This window comes from Cervus canadensis, chromosome 12 (assembly GCF_019320065.1).
Source record: "Cervus canadensis isolate Bull #8, Minnesota chromosome 12, ASM1932006v1, whole genome shotgun sequence".
Classification (NCBI taxonomy): Eukaryota; Metazoa; Chordata; class Mammalia; order Artiodactyla; family Cervidae; genus Cervus; species Cervus canadensis.
The window spans coordinates 58255257-58273319 of NC_057397.1; the positions used below are offsets into that span (position 1 = coordinate 58255257).

An 18063-nucleotide genomic window follows, 5' to 3' on the forward strand; every position below is an offset into this window, starting at 1 on the left:
GGAAAATTCCTTTTAGAAAACTGGTGATGTGTTACAGTTGGGTTTCCTGCTTAGATGTCTCTGAAACAGTACTCTCAACTTTTCAGCTCTCCCTGTTCTACTTCCAGGGAGGTCTTCACTTCAGAAATCCGAGACTCATATTCATCCAGCTTGGTGTCAAGTGGGCTGTTGCTGCCAGAATTATCTTGTGATTATTTGAGAGATGTGTCAGTTTCTTCTGAAGTACAATCAACTGTAGAAGCCTTTGTAGCAGGTGTGTAACGAAGCACGTGCCCGGCTGCTGCAGCCACTCCTCTTGGAGCTTCCCTCTCGATGACATGAGGACTCACGGCCTCATGAAGGCTCCAGGGAGCAGTGTGGTTCTTGGGAACCTTTTCTTTCCTTGGCAGCTCTTCCTAAAAAATGTATTATCAAAAAACACCAATATGAGGGTGTAAATAAGGACTGTTAAATACTTTTTTCTTCCTAGCTATGATGTCCAAGAGGAAATTACTTATTATAAATGTAGTATTGTGATTGCAGCAATTGTATTAGTGTAAAATAAGCTGAGCTTTCTTTCACCATATGTTAAGATGTTTATTTGTGAAAATAGCTTACAGGCTCTTGTGAGTAGAGAACATATTTTAGGGTCTGTTGATAACAGTAAATTTGGGAGCTTCTATTAAAATGAATTTGCTCTTAAGTTATAAAGCATTTTAAGGAGAACCTAAGATTTAAATGGAGTAGATTTCCTTAAGTTTAATGTGAAAATAAATCAATGTCCAGCAACACTAGACTGTAGTATATAGTGGTCTGTAACTTGCTGAAACGAGTAAATCAACCCTATTTCTGATTTATACACCATTTTTGAAAATGGCACAGTGTGTTGGGTTGGATCAAGGTGAGGGAGTTTGGGATCACTTGGGCTTGAGTCTGCTGCTTTTTTTTTCGGCCTTGCACCTGGCTTGCAGGATCAAACCTAGGCAGCCTGCAGTGGAAGCACAGAGTCCTAACCACTGGGTCACCAGGAAAGTCCTTAAGTCTACATTCTTAAGAGAAATTCCTGGAAACTCCCTGTTTTCTGGATTGACTCTATGCAGATCTGGCATAGAGTATAAACTCTGCTCACCCCCAACACGTAAACACTTATTTTCATTCTAACTCCTTTGAACATGCTGTGTGTCAGATTTTTGGTTTAATGTTATCACCAAGTAACTATTTGCCTCTTGAAAATATTTCAGTCAAATATTTCTTTACTTCAGTGCCTTGTAAAGCAGAAATGTAACATAAGCCTTTTTGCAGCAGTGAACTTGAAACTGTTTTTGCTTACATGTGAAGAAATTCAAGCGTAGACTTCTGAGGGTATGATTATGAACTGCTTTTTGGGACTGCTTCCGTGAGATTGGGCGTAGGAAAGACTCAAGATCAGCCTACGCTTATCCCCCTACTTAAGCCTTTTCAGTTGTTGGAAATCCTGGGCTTCCAAGTGAATGTTTCATTTGAGCACAGGGTTTGTTGGCTTAAAATTTGTTAGAAACTAGCTTTCCTGAAGGTTTTTGTGTTTTGTGGATTCATTTGAGGAAACAGGGTTTTTTTTTGCACTTAGCTTTTAGTTTTTAACTGAGTTTTACATGTGGGTCACCTGTGTATATCAAGGTTTTGGCTCCTTTTAAGGTGTGAAAGAAAGATGGACCTTTTTTTCCCAACACACTGTAGGGCATTCCTTGCTGTTGCCACCAGAAACCTTAAGTTTCAAAACTCCCATTCTTAGAATCAGTTGTCCTTGATCCATCTGTTTCTCAGCACCTACCATGGGCCAGGAATCTCAAGACCTTGCCAGGGAGCATCTGAGAGGATAAACCAAGATAGAGCTCCACATGTACCATCTTTTAAGGATAGATGTTATTAGATTGGTTTTAGTCCACTGTTATTGCAGTGCTCAGTATAATTAAGGAAGTAAAAAATACTATGTTGACACCTGTTTTAGTGGTTTCAAGTGTGTTAGTCCCCAAATCCTTTTTGTCAGTCCTGCCAATGTAGCAAATTTTATTTTTCTGTCACAGTCCTTTAGTGAGTCAGATTGGGATTGGTAAACTTCAGAAGTGAGAGTTCTATTTCAGTGATGGGAATACAGCCCCTCTACATGAACTCTTAAGTCTTTCCTTTAGAGCAAGGCATACTTTAACATTTTTATTTGCATTGATAGTACATTTATTTGTCAGCTGTTTTAGTTTGACCTTTACTATTAATATTTAAAATTATTTCACTTCTACAAGAGTCTTTAGTGATAGCAAATAAATGTTTGCCTGAGGTGGACAAAAGGACTTGAAGAGCTTTATCTTTACGATAGTGGTGGTTATACTGGTGTATACACTAGTCAGAATGAGGGTGTACATTACTGCATGTAAACTATTGATAAGATTAAAAAAGGAAAAAAACTTTAGGGTTTACCTGAGAATTTAGGCAAGAGATATAGAAGGAACAAGGTTGTTATGTAGAAACTAGTCTTAAGAAAGATTTGAAGACTGTAAGGAGGCATGATAGGATATTTTGGTACCATGTGTGAATAAAGTGTAGAGTTTATTAACAACTATGAGAGTTCATATGTCTAAGAAATGGTTAATTGATCTGGGGATGTCATTGTCTCTATCAAAGAGCCTGAGAGTTGTGTTGGATTTATTACACTTGGCAAAGGTTGCATTTTTTATAGATTAAAGGTTTGTGGCAACCTTGTTTTTGGCAATCTGTTGGTGCCGTTTTTCCAAGAGCATTATTTTTTAGTTAAGGTATGTACATTGTTTGGGGTTTTGGTGGGGGGTTTTTTTTTTTTTTTTTGCATACTTAATCGACTACAGGATAGTATAAGAGGAACTTCTATATGAATGGGGAAACCAAAAAATTTATGTGACTCGCTTTAATGAGATACTTTATTATAGTGGTCTGGAACTAAACCTGCAGTTTCTCCAAGGTATGACTGTAATTTTGTCATCGGCATCTCCCTAGCTAGCCTGGTTTTTCTGTGCCTCAATAAAATAGAATAATACTGTCATCGTGGTTTTTGAGGGTTAAGAGAATAGTGTACAAAGTTTTTGGCACACTGCTATAAAAAATGTTTGCTTTTAGATTAAGCTAGTTTAGCAGGCAGTGAGATTTGACTGAATTTGTAGATTATGTAGTTTGAAAATAGTTGGAAAAAATCCTTAGGAGAACCCTGGTTCCATCCCTGGGTTGAGAAGATCCCCTGGAGAAGGGAATGGCTACCCACTCCAGTATTCTGGCTTGAAAATCCCATGGACTGTATAGTCAAGTTAGTCCCTGGGGTCGCAAAGAGTTGGACACTACTGAGCAACTTTCACTCAGATAACCATAACCTTACTTAATGTACAAAAATTTGTGAAGAATGTTGGCATTCAGCAGATAAGACTGGGATGAATGGACCTGATGTTTTTGTGACTGTTTAGGATCATAGTGTCAGAGGGAAATTAGCCTTCCTTAAACCCTGTTCAGTTGCTCAGTCGTGTCCAACTCTTTGGGACCCCACGGACTGCAGCACGCCAGGCCTCCCTGTCCGTCACCAACTCCCCAAGTTTACTCAGACTCATGTCCATTGAGTCGGTGATGCCATCCAGCCATCTCTAGCTGAAGGAAATGGAGGTTCTTCTTGTCCTGACTTTAAAAACTACAACTTTACATTTGGTGGCAGTTGCCTGTGATGGTCCATAATTGATAACTCAGGGTTCCCAGGTAAATGCTGCGTAGAGAGTAGAAAATACATAGGAATCTGATGAGCTGAAATACTAGGCTAAAGATCTTAATTAAGTACTTTTCATTATTAATAGGATAAATTATCTTTTTGAATGTATAACCTTTATCGTTCTGTTTGTGTTAGTGCGGTTGAATATCCCCCTAAAATTGATGTTTTGATTGGTCTTACATTGCTTAAAAAAAACATGTATCCTCAAGCCTAAATGTCTACTTTCTGGGCACAGATTTAAATCATTTCTGGTGTGACAATCTTAAGATTTTCTCAGTAAACTTCATGTAGTTGACTTCTTAGAAATATAACTGTTGCTGTTTTTAAAATGTTTTTCTATTTCATGAAATTGACTAATGCTGTGGCTTATTGAGGAATTGTTTTGGTGCAACCAAAAAGCTGATACTTTTGAGAACCATTGAAATGGAATATATTTTTAGGACAAGGGCTCCACTTGAGGTGAACTCTGGCATAGAGCAGGGGGAGGGGAAGAGAAAGGGCGTAATCAAAGAGACAGGAAAAGCTGTGTATGTTGCCAGAATCTGGTCTAAGTCCCTTAAAATTAATGTGGCACCCAGAAATCAGTCCCAGACACGGAGTGACAGCATCTGTCTCGAGAACATGTTATGTTTATAGACTTTATATTAGAGTAACAGGTGTGTGTGTGTGTCCAACTCTTTGCGACCCCATGGCCTGTAGCTTGCCAGGCTCCTCTGTCCATGGAATTCTCCAGGCAAGAGTACTGGAGTGGATGCCTTTTCCTTCTCCAGGGGATAAGGACCAGTAAATTCAGCAAAGAAGATAAACTTAGGTATGGGCTGCTCCAGAGAACAGTGGGTGATTTGGAGAAAGAGGGAAACTTTATTTGTTTGGGGAAGAGTTGGATTCAGTATGATGCCTTTTTTTTTTTTTTTTAAATATTTATTTATTTTATTTATTTATTTGGCTGTTCCCAGCCTTAGCTGCAGCATGTGGGATCAAGTTCCCTGACCAGGGATTGAACCCTGGCCCCCTGCATTGGGAGCACAGAGTCTTAGCCTCTAGACCACCAGGGAAGTCCCAGTATGATGCCTTTTAAAAATCAGAGTTCTTAATAAATAAATGTTTATGATGTATATATAGGTCCCTAACTTATACCTAGTTTCAAATTGCAGTGACATTCTTGCATTTCTGGCAGTTAGCTCTTTCAAGTCAGCACTTAAGTGATTTTTTTTATTTTTTTACAACAGTTTTTTGAAGTAGTTGACCTTGGATTGCACAGCTATTAAATGACAGAGCCAGGACTAGGTTTTCTGACTTATGTTCCAGAAACATTTTCACCAAATAAGCTTACCTCAGACGTAATTGTTAACTTGATTGAACTAGTTCTGTTGTAGCTTGTGGTGTGGGATCCAGGTAGTCTGTATCAGAGCTACAGATGTCCTCCTGAAGTCGGCCTCCACTTTCACCCATTCCTGTTGCTTACACATCACCTACTCTAGAATTTTACTTAGAAGACGTTTATCTGCAGTTACCTGGTATCACACTGGTTATGTGACTGGCAGTGATTTGAAGTTCAGACTATTTTGATTGGTTAGCTGCAGACATTTAGTTTATTTCGCTAACTTTCTTTACTTAAAATGAGTAAAGTTGTTTGTGTTATATGGAAGAACCACAAAGCAAGATGGATAAAAAAGACTGGCTCTGCAACTCTATGTAAGTAAGGTGATGATGTTGATTTGTAACATATTCTGCATATGTTTCAGCTGCCTTCTCAAGAAATTGTCATATTAAGCTTGTCTTTTTATGTATAAATTCACATTTGCTTTAAAATGGGCGCTAAGGAAAGGATGTTGGTGATCGAGTGTTTCTGAAAATGGTAAGTGATTAGGCAGATTCTTCACTAAATTAGGTACCTCTTATTAGCATACTCCAACTGACAGCTGGAGTTTAACTAATAAGTTAAACTATTAACTTAATAGTTAAACTATTAAGTTTAACTAATGAAATAATACAGACTTTGAAATAACTTCTATTTTGACAGTTTGTTGCATATTCTAAGGACCCAGACGTAAGGCTTGGTGGCCCGTCTCTTGTTTTTCCTGGTTTATGACTTTCGGCTTTGTGGAATACGGCTGAGATGAAAGGATTTATTGACGATGCAAACTACTCCGTTGGCCTGTTGGATGAAGGAACAAACCTTGGAAATGTTATTGATAACTATGTTTATGAACATACCCTGGTAAGTGTCATATCGGATTTCTTAAAATAGTGTTTATAATAATTTCTGAAATACGAAGCATCATTACTGCTACTTAAGATCATTTTTGTTTTGTACTTACTGATACAGTAATTTTTGTTTATTGCCTTCCTGAAAGAATTTGTTTTTGTTGGAGCTAATTTCCTATATTCCCCAAATTTGAAGAAGTGTTTTCAGGTTATTGATGTTCAGTAATAGGATACCCAAAAAGCTTTCTCTTGACCTCTACAGATATGTTTAAGTCTTCTCTCACACCAGCAAAATCCTGCTGCTCTCTTCTGTCATCAGAATTCTTTTTTGGGGGTGAGGAAGAATGACATTTGTCCGACCATTCGGTCTATTCTATAGTCAAACCAGTCCACAGTTAGTTCTCTCATGTCACTAGTCTTAGTCACTTTTACAACACTTCCTGGGTCAGAACATTAAGGGTGGCAGTCTGTCTTTGGTCAGTACATTCTAATGATGTATATCTTCAAATAATGTGGATTATAGAAAACAGTAATATTTTCATGACATTTCAAACAATATCTGAATGTTGTATGTTTTAAATAAAGATTATTTGGTCTGCCATCTAACGTTGGGTAATTTATTCTCTGGATGATATGTGTAGTCATCTCTTTACCCCTAGGGTAGCTCCAGCTTCAGACTCTATCACGATCTTTTCCCAGATTCGTAATAAAAATCCATTTACTTGTTCTTTCTTTCTTTCTACGGCTTGTGGGATCTGAGTTCCCTGACCCAGGGATTGCACCCAGGCCACAGCAGCGAAAACTGAGTCCTAACCATCGGACTTGGATTTATCGGACTTGGCATTTAGTGTACTTCTGTATTTTTAAATTTAGTTTTGTCACCTCTACAAATACTACCAACTTACCTCCTTAAAAATGGATTTCTTTGTTCCCTTGTTTTAGTGTCTCTAACTGCAGTTCACATTGGGGATATGGCTTTTTGTTTAGCATTCCTTGTTCTACTCACCTTTTTAGGAAATTAGATCCTGTACTGTTAAAGTAGGTTTAACAGTTAAGGAATGCATGGAACGATATAAGTAATCTTCCCTTCCATTCACCAGAAGTAAAATTGGAGCAGTTCTGAAGTAGAAAGTCACTCTCATTGACACTGTTTTTTAATTTTTTTAATCTAAGAGAATATTTTTTATGTCAGCATAGAACAGCAAACAGTCAAGTTTAAAAAGAAACAAGCCTTAAATGTGGTGGTATGTAAATATTTATCTTGGCTCATTTGTGGAGGAAAAGGGGAGTTCCTTCCTACTTAACACTCTGTTTTCAGTAGTTCTTATGTTTCTTTTTTTCATAACTATAATAGACAGGGAAAAATGCATTTTTTGTGGGAGATCTTGGAAAGATTGTGAAGAAGCACAGTCAGTGGCAGAACATAGTGGCTCAGATAAAGCCATTCTACACGGTGAAGTGCAACTCCACTCCTGCTGTGCTTGAGATTTTGGCAGCTCTTGGAACTGGATTTGCTTGTTCTAGTAAAGTAAGTCATTTTCATTACTTTGTTATTGAACTGCAACATTTTAAAATTGACTAATGTTTGGTGGGGCTTCCCTGTTGGCTCAGTGGTAGAGAAATCCACCTGCCACTGCAGGAGACTCGCGTTCGATCCTTGGGTTGGAAAGACACCCTGGAGAAGGAAATGGCATCCTGTTCCTGTGTTCTTGTCTGGGAAATAGCATGGACAGAGGAGCCTGTTGCAAAGAGTCAGACATGACTTAGCAACTAAAAACAACATTTGGTGACCAATAGCAGTAGGAGAACAATTGCAAGGAAGTTTGACCTGTGGATGCATTTTTTAACTCATTTAAATTTGCCATTTAATACTGGAAATTTACAAACTTTCAAGTATATCAATGAAAGGAACATTACGGTGAGATGAGACTTTATAAGCTTTCTTTATCTTTAATCAGAAACTTTTATTTGTTCCTCATTCTTAGCCTAGAGCTAGTTTGATCAAGTTACTTCTGATGACAGCAAGATAATATCCTAAACTGGGAGATTTCTCTGATGGTAATGACAGGCATACCTCAGAGATGCTGTGGATTGAGTTCCAGACCACTGCAGAAGAGCGAGTCACGTGAATTTTTTTATTTCCCAGTTTGTATAAAAGTTATGTTTATACTATGTTGTGGTCTATTAAGTAGGCAGTAGCATTGTCTAAAATATAATGTACACACCTCAAAAAAAAAAAAAAAAAAAAAGTGGTGCCAACAGACTTGCTCAACACAGGGTTGCCACAAATCTTCAGTTTTAAAAATGGAATTATCTGCAGAGCACAATAAAATGAGATATGCCTATATACCTTTTAAAAGCTTTTTAACACAGTATAATATAGCAAGCATTACCAGAATATGAACTGTGATGTATGTAATCATAATTTAACCTTACATAATTTGAATTTAACCAGAAAATAAAGGTATATGGCAGTGACTGAAAAGTAATGAAAGCTGCCAATGATTGAAAAGTAATGAAAGCTTACCTTTTAGATGACACTGTTTAAAATCTGTTTTTAGACTGAAATGGCTTTAGTGCAAGAATTGGGTGTATCTCCAGAAAACATTATTTACATAAGTCCTTGCAAGCAAGTGTCTCAGATAAAGTATGCAGCAAAAGTTGGAGTTAATATCATGACATGTGACAATGAAGTTGAATTGAAGAAAATTGCACGTAACCACCCGAATGCCAAGTAAGTGTGAAATTAGGTACAGAGGGATATTGTTTTACCTAGGATTTGGGATTGTCTTTAGTCTGGGAAGAGGGGGAGGCTTTTGTATAGAGTAGTGGTATATGTTGTAAGTATTGTAACTTACTACACGGGAAATACTATTAGCATTTTTATTGGCTACTTCTGATCCTTCACGGGCAACTGGGATGAGATAAGGGCATTTTGGGATATAATTTGTGTATAATGTTTAATTCAAGGAAGAATACCTGGTTGGTAGAATGGTCAAATTAAAGCTATGGCTATATTTTCACAATTATATTAACTATTCTAGTTATTTGTCACATTGGGAACATAATGTGTTTTGCTTAGCTTTTTTCCTTCTAGCTGAGGGTTTAATCTGCCCTTAGCTTCGGTTTCTTAGATGGTTGTCCTTTGTGTCAGTGTCTTAGGAACCTAGTCCTACCTAGTCCTTAAGTCCCTTCTCTTCAAAAATGAGGTTTAATGTCTTTACTTGTACCTTACATGGGTCCCAAGATTTATTTTCTAACTAAAAACTTTACTGTTTAAAAACAAAAATTTGGGACTTCTCTGGTGGTCCAGTGGTTAAGACTGAGCTCCCAGTGCAGGGGGCTCGATAAGGGTTCGATAAGTTCGCCATGCTTTAAACAAAAAAACAGAAATTTTAAGGCAAAATATTACCATGAACTGGTATATCAAGAGGATTTTATATAGAATATGCTAAAAGTATATTAGCACAAAATTGCTTTTTAATAAGTTATTGTGTGTTATATGTTACCAAAAATGTGTATCATGTCCATATTTCCTTATATTGATAATTTTCTTACTTTAATGGTATTCTTTGAAAGGTATTCTTTAGGTAGAATAATTTTGCTTTTACAAATATCAGTTTTGTATAATTGTTTTTTAAAGTGATTTGTGGTTACTCAGAGATTGCCTGACAGTCTTGATCACTTTGTCATGGTTGTCATGGTTTGGAAGGAAATACCAAATAGATTTGAATCAGTAGTCTAAAAGGCTGCTGTTAAGATATGTCAAAAAAAATTTTTTTCTTGTTACATCTATGTGATTAATTGGAGGAATGGTTCCAAATAAGTGGTAGAAGGTTAACTAGCTAGAACTTTTTTAGGAAATTTGAAGCATTTAAAGCGCTCATAGTTTTTACTGAAAGACAGTAATGGCATTGCTATTCAATTTAGTCTTTCTAGGTGGATTTATGGACTGATGGACTTCATTTGAAAGTAATGTCGTCTTTCATTACAGAGCCCAACCGACTCTTGCTGCTACAACAGAGTCTTAACTTCCTGCATTTTCCAAATTCCCATCCTTGTAAGCTTCATGCTTTAGTCCCTAATTGCTAGTTTTTTCTCTATACAGGATTGTTTTTCATTAGGTTCACTTGACTCATCCGACGCTGGATTATGGAGCACTGACAACATTATCACCACACTTCCTACAATCTTCAGGCTTCACGTGTGCTGATGATGATGTAAACCAACTCTGCCCCAATCATCTTCCCCTTCTCTTAGGGTCTTACTACATATTGCAACAGAAGATAGTATTGGAGGTGAAGAGGGTAACATGAAGTTTGGCACTACCCTGAAGAACTGTAGGCATCTTTTGGAATGTGCTAAGGAACTTGATGTCCAAATTATTGGAGTTAAGTGAGTAGTTTTAAACTTCATTTTGATAATCTTCGTCTTTCTGTTTACCAGTTTAAGCTTTCTTTTGTATAAATGCTAATAGATTAAATTTCTGATTTACTATACATAGTTTTCTTATTTTAGGAAAATAAATGTTTATCCTTTATACTGTTTTGTACTTGTATGTACCTCCCCTTCACCTAGTAAAGAGAGAAAATAGTAAATAACAGTTCGGTTAGTAATTTAAATCACTTGTTTTTAAATTGAATGGAAGGATTTACTAGAATTCTGATGAACACCAAAATGGTTGTTGGACATGTCATTTCAATTTTTCTTTTTCCCATCCCAAGACTTTTTATTTTCCCCTCTTTAATCCCTAAGGGGCACTTCAAAAAATCAGTAGACTATTTTATCCTCTCAGTTTTTATATATGAGGAAACTAAGACCCAGAGAATTAATGATTTGATCATAGTTTCCAAACCATGATCTGAATCAGATTTGGAGCAGTGACCGCCAGATTTTAAAATTGTTCATAAAGATGGATAAAGAATCACCACTGTTAAACTTAATTCTGCCTTAGCTGACAATAATGACAGTATTTGAGAGTTTTCATAGTTCAGTTAATTTTTTTGTTAACACACAGGAAAATTGATTTGAGGTGTATTCTGTGAATTTTAACATTTTTGTAACCACTGCCACAATTGATATGGAAAGGACCATATTTTAATTAAATTTTTAAATTTAATTTTATTTAATTTTTGGTCTTGCAGCATGGCTTGTCAAATCTTAGTTTCCTGACAGGGTTCGAATACAGGCCCCCTGCAGTGGAAGGGCAGAGTCCTAACCACTGGACCACCAGGGAATTCCCTTATATTTAAATAGTCTGAATCTTTGAGAAGTATCACTATTAATGAGCAGTTATCAGTATTGCTCAACTGAATTAATGTTCACTTTGTATTTATTTCTCAATAGATAATTTTTTAAAAAAAAGATTTGTGTTTGGCTACACTGGGTCTTCATTGCTGCAAGCCGGCTTTCTCTAACTCTGGAGAGCAGAGGTTACTCTGACTTCTCTTGTTGTGGAGCACAAGAGATGCTTGGGCTTTAGTAGTTGCAGCTCAAGGGCTTAGTTGCTCTCTGGCATGTGGGATCTTCCCAGACCAGGGATCAAGCCTGTGTCCCCTGTGTTGGCAAGTGGATTCTTAACCACTGGACCACCAGGGAAGTCCCACAATAGATTTTTATATTTTCAGGTAGAATTGTGCATTCAAAATTGAAGATTTTGTCACCCAGTTTTATTGGGTGATTGTTACTTTTAATAAAGTAACAATTTATTGTTACTTTACCATATAAAAAGTATGTCCCTATCTGATAGCTGTGAAGTATAACTGATAACTTATTATTAAAAAAATTGTTACCCAAACACTGCCTTTTTTAAAAGGCTGGTATTGTAACTTGGGTAATTAGAGGTTCATGTTTCTAATGCTTTAAATATTGAGTAAAGTTAATGTGAATATTCTGTGTGTGAATGTGGTGAGTTAGAAAGGAAGGGCCTCATTCGCTGCAGCTTCAAATTTATTACTCTGTGTCTTTCAGATTTCATGTTTCAAGTGCTTGCAAAGAATCTCAAGTATATGTACATGCTCTATCTGATGCGCGATGTGTGTTTGACATGGCTGTAAGTTTTTCCCTTAAATTATTTTGATATTTAAGCCAAGATGTTATTTAAGGCAAATATTCAGCTTTTTTTCTACTTCTAAAGTATTCTGATCGTACTTATTTATGACATGCACATTTTAAAAAATGGGTGTAGAGAGATGCAATAGTTACTTACTTGTATATGTCTAAAGACAGTACAGACAATAGCAGGAAAATATAATGAAATAATCCACTTCTGTTAGTAGAAAGCAAGAAATTTACAAAAGGTCAGAACAGAGATTTTTTTACCTGCCTTAGAGGATTTGTGTGTGTGTGTGATGTCCCTATATGCATTACAATTTGGAAAAGTGTTTAAAGATTTCCCCCCCCTCCTCCTGCATCTCTAGGGAGAATTTGGCTTCACAATGAACATGTTAGACATTGGTGGAGGCTTCACAGGAACTGAATTTCAATTGGAAGAGGTAAACATTGTTCAGTGTATGAACATACTGGACTAATCTCTCATTCTTTTCTACTTACATGGTAGATTTGTAGACTAGAGTTTTTAGAGCAGCAACTAAAGCTGTAACATTGTGTAAAATTTGTAAGCAAATGAATAGGTAATAGAAGACCTTGGAAAAGTTTAAACTCTGTAGCATAATTTTATCATGGAATATGTGTGTTTTCAGTGCTTGATGACAACGATTAATTCATTCATCACTTAAAGAGCTTGAACTGTTTTATCCAGATACACATCAGTTCTCACCTTCCTCCGGTATAGAAACTGATTTGAAATTTTGCTCCTTCATCCCTAGTGACTGAATATAGAAACAATGACTCTTCAATCACCAGGAGCCATTTGCCACTGGAATTATAACTTTAAATTAATGCCATTCTGATAGTTAGAAAATCGACTTCGATGACTTGAAAGCCTGCTTTATTTCTAAGCTTCATAGTCTATAGTTCAGCTACTTAATTTTCCTAAAAAATTTAATTGCTGTCAATCTCTTAATGTTGTGAATTATCTAATCCAATATTAAAACCATAATGTGGGTTTTAAAACCCATAGGTTAATCATGTTATCAGCCCTTTGTTGGATGTCTACTTTCCTGAAGGATCTGGCATCAAGATAATTTCTGAACCTGGAAGCTACTTTGTGTCTTCTGCATTTACACTTGCAGTTAATATCGTAGCAAAGAAAGTTGTTGAAAATGATAAGTTTTCCTCTGGAGGTAAGTTACAAAGTTTATAGTTTTCTGTTAGTAAATAATTCTAATTAGTTTGAAGATGAGTTCATCAGATACTATCACATGTAAATATAATTTCGGACATTTGGTGGGTTATGACGTTATGGATGTTCTTCATCCACCTGTAGGGAGGAGCTAGGGAGCTTTTCAAAATGCCATAGTTAATGTCCCACTCCATCAGACTCTGCTCAAAGCTGATGTTTAGATAGGCTTATGTTAGATAAATTTCCCCAGGTGATTGATTGATTCCCTTTAAGAACCAGTACAGTCTCATCCCTATCAAAATAAAATAATTTTCATATCTTAAAATTTATTTGTTTTGTTCAATTTTGGTTATTTTTCCAGCATAGATTAGTTTGGACTGCTCTTGAACTTCTTTTAAGTGGGATCTTGTATATTCTTCTGTAAGACACCTCAGTATAATATTTGATAGAGCATTTCATTTTACATTTATTTATTGCCAATTAATATTCCACTGTTTGAATGCATATACTTTGTCTTCAGTCTCCTGCCATGAATATTTGATTGTTTCCAGTTTTTGGCTATTAAGGGTAGAACTACTTTTACTGCATTATTATACAGTACTGTAAGTATTGTGGACATTGTTCTTAGGTGAATGATGTAAGAATAGAATTGCTGGGTCAGAGAGTAGGTGTTCACGAAGATTTCAAAATGGTGTTGCTATTTTACTCCTCTGCTGGCAATGTATATATGCAAGTTCTGATTGCTCCCACCTTTGCTAATTTATTTTTTTGGTCAGTTTTAAATTGTATCCACTCAGTAGGTGTGTGTTGTGGTATCTCAGTGTAGTTTTAATTTACATTTACTTGGTGAGTAATGATGTAGAGCAGGGTTTTATTTTGTTTTTTTTTTTAATGTGTTCATTGGTCATCCTCCTTGGTGAAGTGTGGTCAGTATTTTAAGTTAACAGTTTTGTCAGTATATTATCACTGTTTATATTTTGAAAAATGTGAAACCTATGAGTCAATTCTATAAATAGTAATTCAGACTTTGATATGCCTTTTAGCTGTTTTACTGTAAGTTCATCTTTACTTTTCCTGTTTTTGTGTTTTTTTTTCCTCAGTAGGAAAGACCGGAAGTGATGAACCAGCCTTCATGTATTATATGAATGATGGTGTTTATGGTTCTTTTGCAAGTAAACTGTCTGAGGACTTGAATACCATTCCAGAGGTTCACAAGGCAAGTTTTATTACAAATAATATAAAACCTGCTTATTTGGCAGTTTCTGAATGGAGCTGTTATTTTTAGGATGCTTCCCAGTTTAAAAATTGTATTTATTTTTGGATATGCTGGGTCTTCGTTGCTCCACAGGCTTTTCTCTAGTTGTGGCAACCAGGAGCTCCTAGGCTCTAGAGCACAGACTCAATAGTTGTGGTGCACGAACTTAGTTGCTCTGTGGCACATGCTGTCTTCCCAGATCAGGGATTGAACCTGTGTCTCCTGCATTAGCAGGCAGTATTCTTTACCACTGAGTCACCAGGGAAGCCCTCATCCCAATTTCAAAGAAATATTTTAGGATGGGGGAAGATTGCCCCTTTTTCTGAAAGTTTGTATTTCTCTGAGTCCTGTTAAGTCCTTTGTTCTCTAAATTGCTGCCTTAGATGGAGTTAAGGAGGAGGTGAAAAAACGCTCTTACCCACCTTCAAGTTCATTACCTGCCTGAGTTAAAAGCTTAACAAAAGTTACTTTTTTGTCCTACAGAAATACAAGGCAGATGAGCCTCTGTTTACAAGCAGCCTTTGGGGTCCATCCTGTGATGAGCTTGATCAAATTGTGGAAAACTGTCTTCTTCCTGAGCTGAATGTGGGAGATTGGCTTATCTTTGATAACATGGGAGCAGATTCTGTCCATGAACCATCTGCTTTCAATGATTTTCAGAGGCCAGCTATTTATTACATGATGTCATACAGTGATTGGTAAGATGGATTTTTATTTTTTTAAAGCAGATTGGATATTTGAGGTGACAGGGTTTGCTAGTTTTAATTCTATGAAGAATGCACAACTTAAAAGTATTAACAGAATGATCTTTTAAGCATAATTGGAAGACCAGTTATTTTATAGTTCTTTTCATTGTCCATTTGTTATGTGGTTTTATGGTCTTTCTTTGTGCTTAAATTCAAATGTCTTGATTTTTTTTTTCCCTTAGGTATGAGATGCAAGATGCTGGAATTACTTCAGACACAATGATGAAGAACTTCTTCTTTGTGCCTTCTTGCATTCAGCTGAGCCAAGAAGACAACTTTTCCACTGAAGCTTAAGCAGGCATTAACGCTTCTGTAGATCTGAAGTTGCAGGTTAATAAGCTTGTCTGGTCTACATTCCAGTGTGGAAAAAATTTGAACAATCTTACTCTGTTAATTCTCTTGGAAACAAAAACTACTAGTAATAGCTATTTGGGACCAGACAAAATCAGCTCTATAATTCACTGGGGGTAATTGGGAGATTAAGATAATGTATCCAGATTTAAACCTACCAGTTTGCCCTACCCCTTAAGCGTTTAAAATAAAATATGCAACAAAATGGATGACTTAGTGGAGATGGAAGCCCATTAATTGGGTTCCCCATTAAACCGTTTACATACAAGTACACAGTTTTTATACTAAGGATTCGTGTTAAAAAGTCTTGTAAAGTTAATGTCTTTCACCCAGATATATCAAATGTCAGTGGAAGACCGGTGTGACTTCATTAGATACGTTTAGTGTATTTAGAATGTGTAAATTTGTGCTTTGAACTGTAGTTTAATAAATGTAAAATTGCATCATAGTATTTGTTGTATTTGACCTAATGTAACCCTTGTATGATTGCAATAAAATTTTGTGTAGATTTTACTGTTTTTTCAGGCTAAAATTTTGGGAAAGGGGCTAGCTAGCAAAGGTAGTTTTGAAATAGATGTGTATCTGGGCTGTTTTGAAGGTTATTTTCCTTTATAGCCCATTTAAGTTTAGTTTGGCTTAGTACATTTTTCAGTTATTTAATTAGTAATTTAAGTAAAATGTTTGGTAAATCATTGTGAAGTTCAGATTAATTATGGAGAGTTGATGTGCAGTAAGCATGATGTTTAACAATTTTAACACCAAAAATGTTAATCCTGCATAAGCCAATTGTAATAATTAATAGGTGTTTCTGTATAGATAGAATGCGTAGAGTACCTTAGTAAATCTTTGAATCACAAATCTTTTGGCTGAAATGGAAGATCTATTAAATACTCTGAATAAACTTTGGGGAGGGAAATGCAGAAAACTCTGCTGCGCACTAAATCTTAAAGAAGGGCTACATCTATATCCAGAAACCTGATGCTCCTTTGCACGGAATATTATTTAAATTCAGAGTTGTGAGGAGGATGGGGTGAAGCACACCTATTTTCAATTTCTCGATTGCAGTGATTTCAAACTTAGGGTTTGTTTTGTTGTTTGCTTAGTTTCCTGTTATTTCCCATCTGTTCAGCAGCTTAGTGTAATTAGTTTTCATTCTTTTCATACTAAAGTTTTATGGTGATTGGGGAAGTGAGTTAGAGTCACTGACAGTTGTTGCCAGGAATTTGCATTATTCATGGCTAGTATATTAGAAATCCTAGATCTCAGAATCACAATAGTAATAAAGTAAACAACAGGGGTCATTTTTTCCTAACTTACTCTATGTTCAGATGTGGAATTTCTGTCTCCCAGGAGGAAATGTGACTTCACTTTGGTGCCAATGGACAGAAAATTCTGCGTGTGCTACATAGGAGAAGTTCGGAATGCACTTAATAGCTGGTTTTTACACCTTGATTTCAAGGTGAAAAGAAATTGATCATGAATCTAATAAATTTCAATCTCTTAAACCAGTAGGTGCTTAATATTTTTGATTTGATTAATTCCCATTTGAATTTTATGGGTTCTATTAATTGAAAAAGGACTCCAGTCCGTTGTCATCTAATTACCCTTGGAATTTTCCAAGGTATAATGTGGGGTTTTATGCAAAATTCCAAGCTACCATGCAACTTTTTTTAACTGTAATGAGGAGGAGGAATTGTTCCTAACCTTCTTTACATGTTGTGCTTTTTGGTTCAGAAATGCCAAATCTTTTTAAGAGATGGTACAACTTTGAGTCCTTGGCTTGACTATATACAACTTTGAGCTTCATGGCATGTCAGTTTTGCCGTATTTAAAGGAGAGCTATTCTGTGTATAACAGCTCAGAGTTGCAAGTACCACATGTGAACGATATGGTAACTTTAAAAAATTGTTTGTGTTGTATTTGAAGACTGTTTGCCATAAATCTAAAGTTTGATCTTAATGTATTTCAATTTGGTATGCTAAAAAAAGTACTGAATTAATGTAACAATCTTTTTTTTAAAAAAAATCAATATTGTAAGTTCAGAATTTAACTGAAAATATAAAACCCAAATGATTTCTATATAGTAAATTGAACTGTAAAGGTAACTTGTGTGTGATTCTGAATACACAGATAAAATGTTTTTAATTCCTCCTTACGTTTTAGTTTTGCTTTGGCTTCTGTTGTGAAAGAGTTGAAATTTTACTTACAGCTTTGTGTACATTGACTTGCAAGCATTCTTTCAGTATCTTACTTACGTTATTACATAGTAACAAATTGAATCTGGTAAAATTTTGGGTATTACATATGGAATACTGAAGACTGATAAAATGAATATATATATGTGGTCACAAAGATTATTCTAGGGTCACATTTTCTAGACACATTAATTCACCAGCTTCCTAACAGTTTTTAGACTTAAATAGTTCTATATAAATTAAGCTGTATTAATTCCTTCTAAGTTAAGATGGGCAGTGATATCAGTGAATGCAAATTTAGATTTAAAAAGTCATACCTGTTCTCTTTTTGT

General features: G+C 35.9%; 1 protein-coding gene across 5 annotated transcripts in view; it reads left to right on the plus strand.

The window, feature by feature from the left end:
* The window catches only part of AZIN1 (antizyme inhibitor 1), a 31094-nt gene extending 13403 nt beyond the window's left edge, over window positions 1–17691 (plus strand). Inside the window, exons 3-13 of one of the 5 annotated variants that reach the window (XM_043483371.1) lie at window positions 108–253; window positions 5757–5954; window positions 7296–7469; window positions 8503–8675; window positions 10202–10336; window positions 11912–11993; window positions 12361–12435; window positions 13023–13185; window positions 14285–14400; window positions 14923–15137; window positions 15368–17691. In XM_043483371.1, coding sequence (XP_043339306.1) covers window positions 5853–5954; window positions 7296–7469; window positions 8503–8675; window positions 10202–10336; window positions 11912–11993; window positions 12361–12435; window positions 13023–13185; window positions 14285–14400; window positions 14923–15137; window positions 15368–15479 — 1347 coding nt within the window. In that variant the 5' untranslated portion in view covers window positions 108–253; window positions 5757–5852 and the 3' untranslated portion in view covers window positions 15480–17691. Of the gene's footprint in view, window positions 1–107; window positions 254–5497; window positions 5592–5756; window positions 5955–7295; window positions 7470–8502; window positions 8676–10201; window positions 10337–11911; window positions 11994–12360; window positions 12436–13022; window positions 13186–14284; window positions 14401–14922; window positions 15138–15367 lie in introns of those variants that run through there. The other 4 variants (XM_043483374.1, XM_043483372.1, XM_043483373.1 and 1 more) reach the window with 4 other exon arrangements.
* The last annotated feature ends 372 nt before the right edge of the window (window positions 17692–18063 follow it).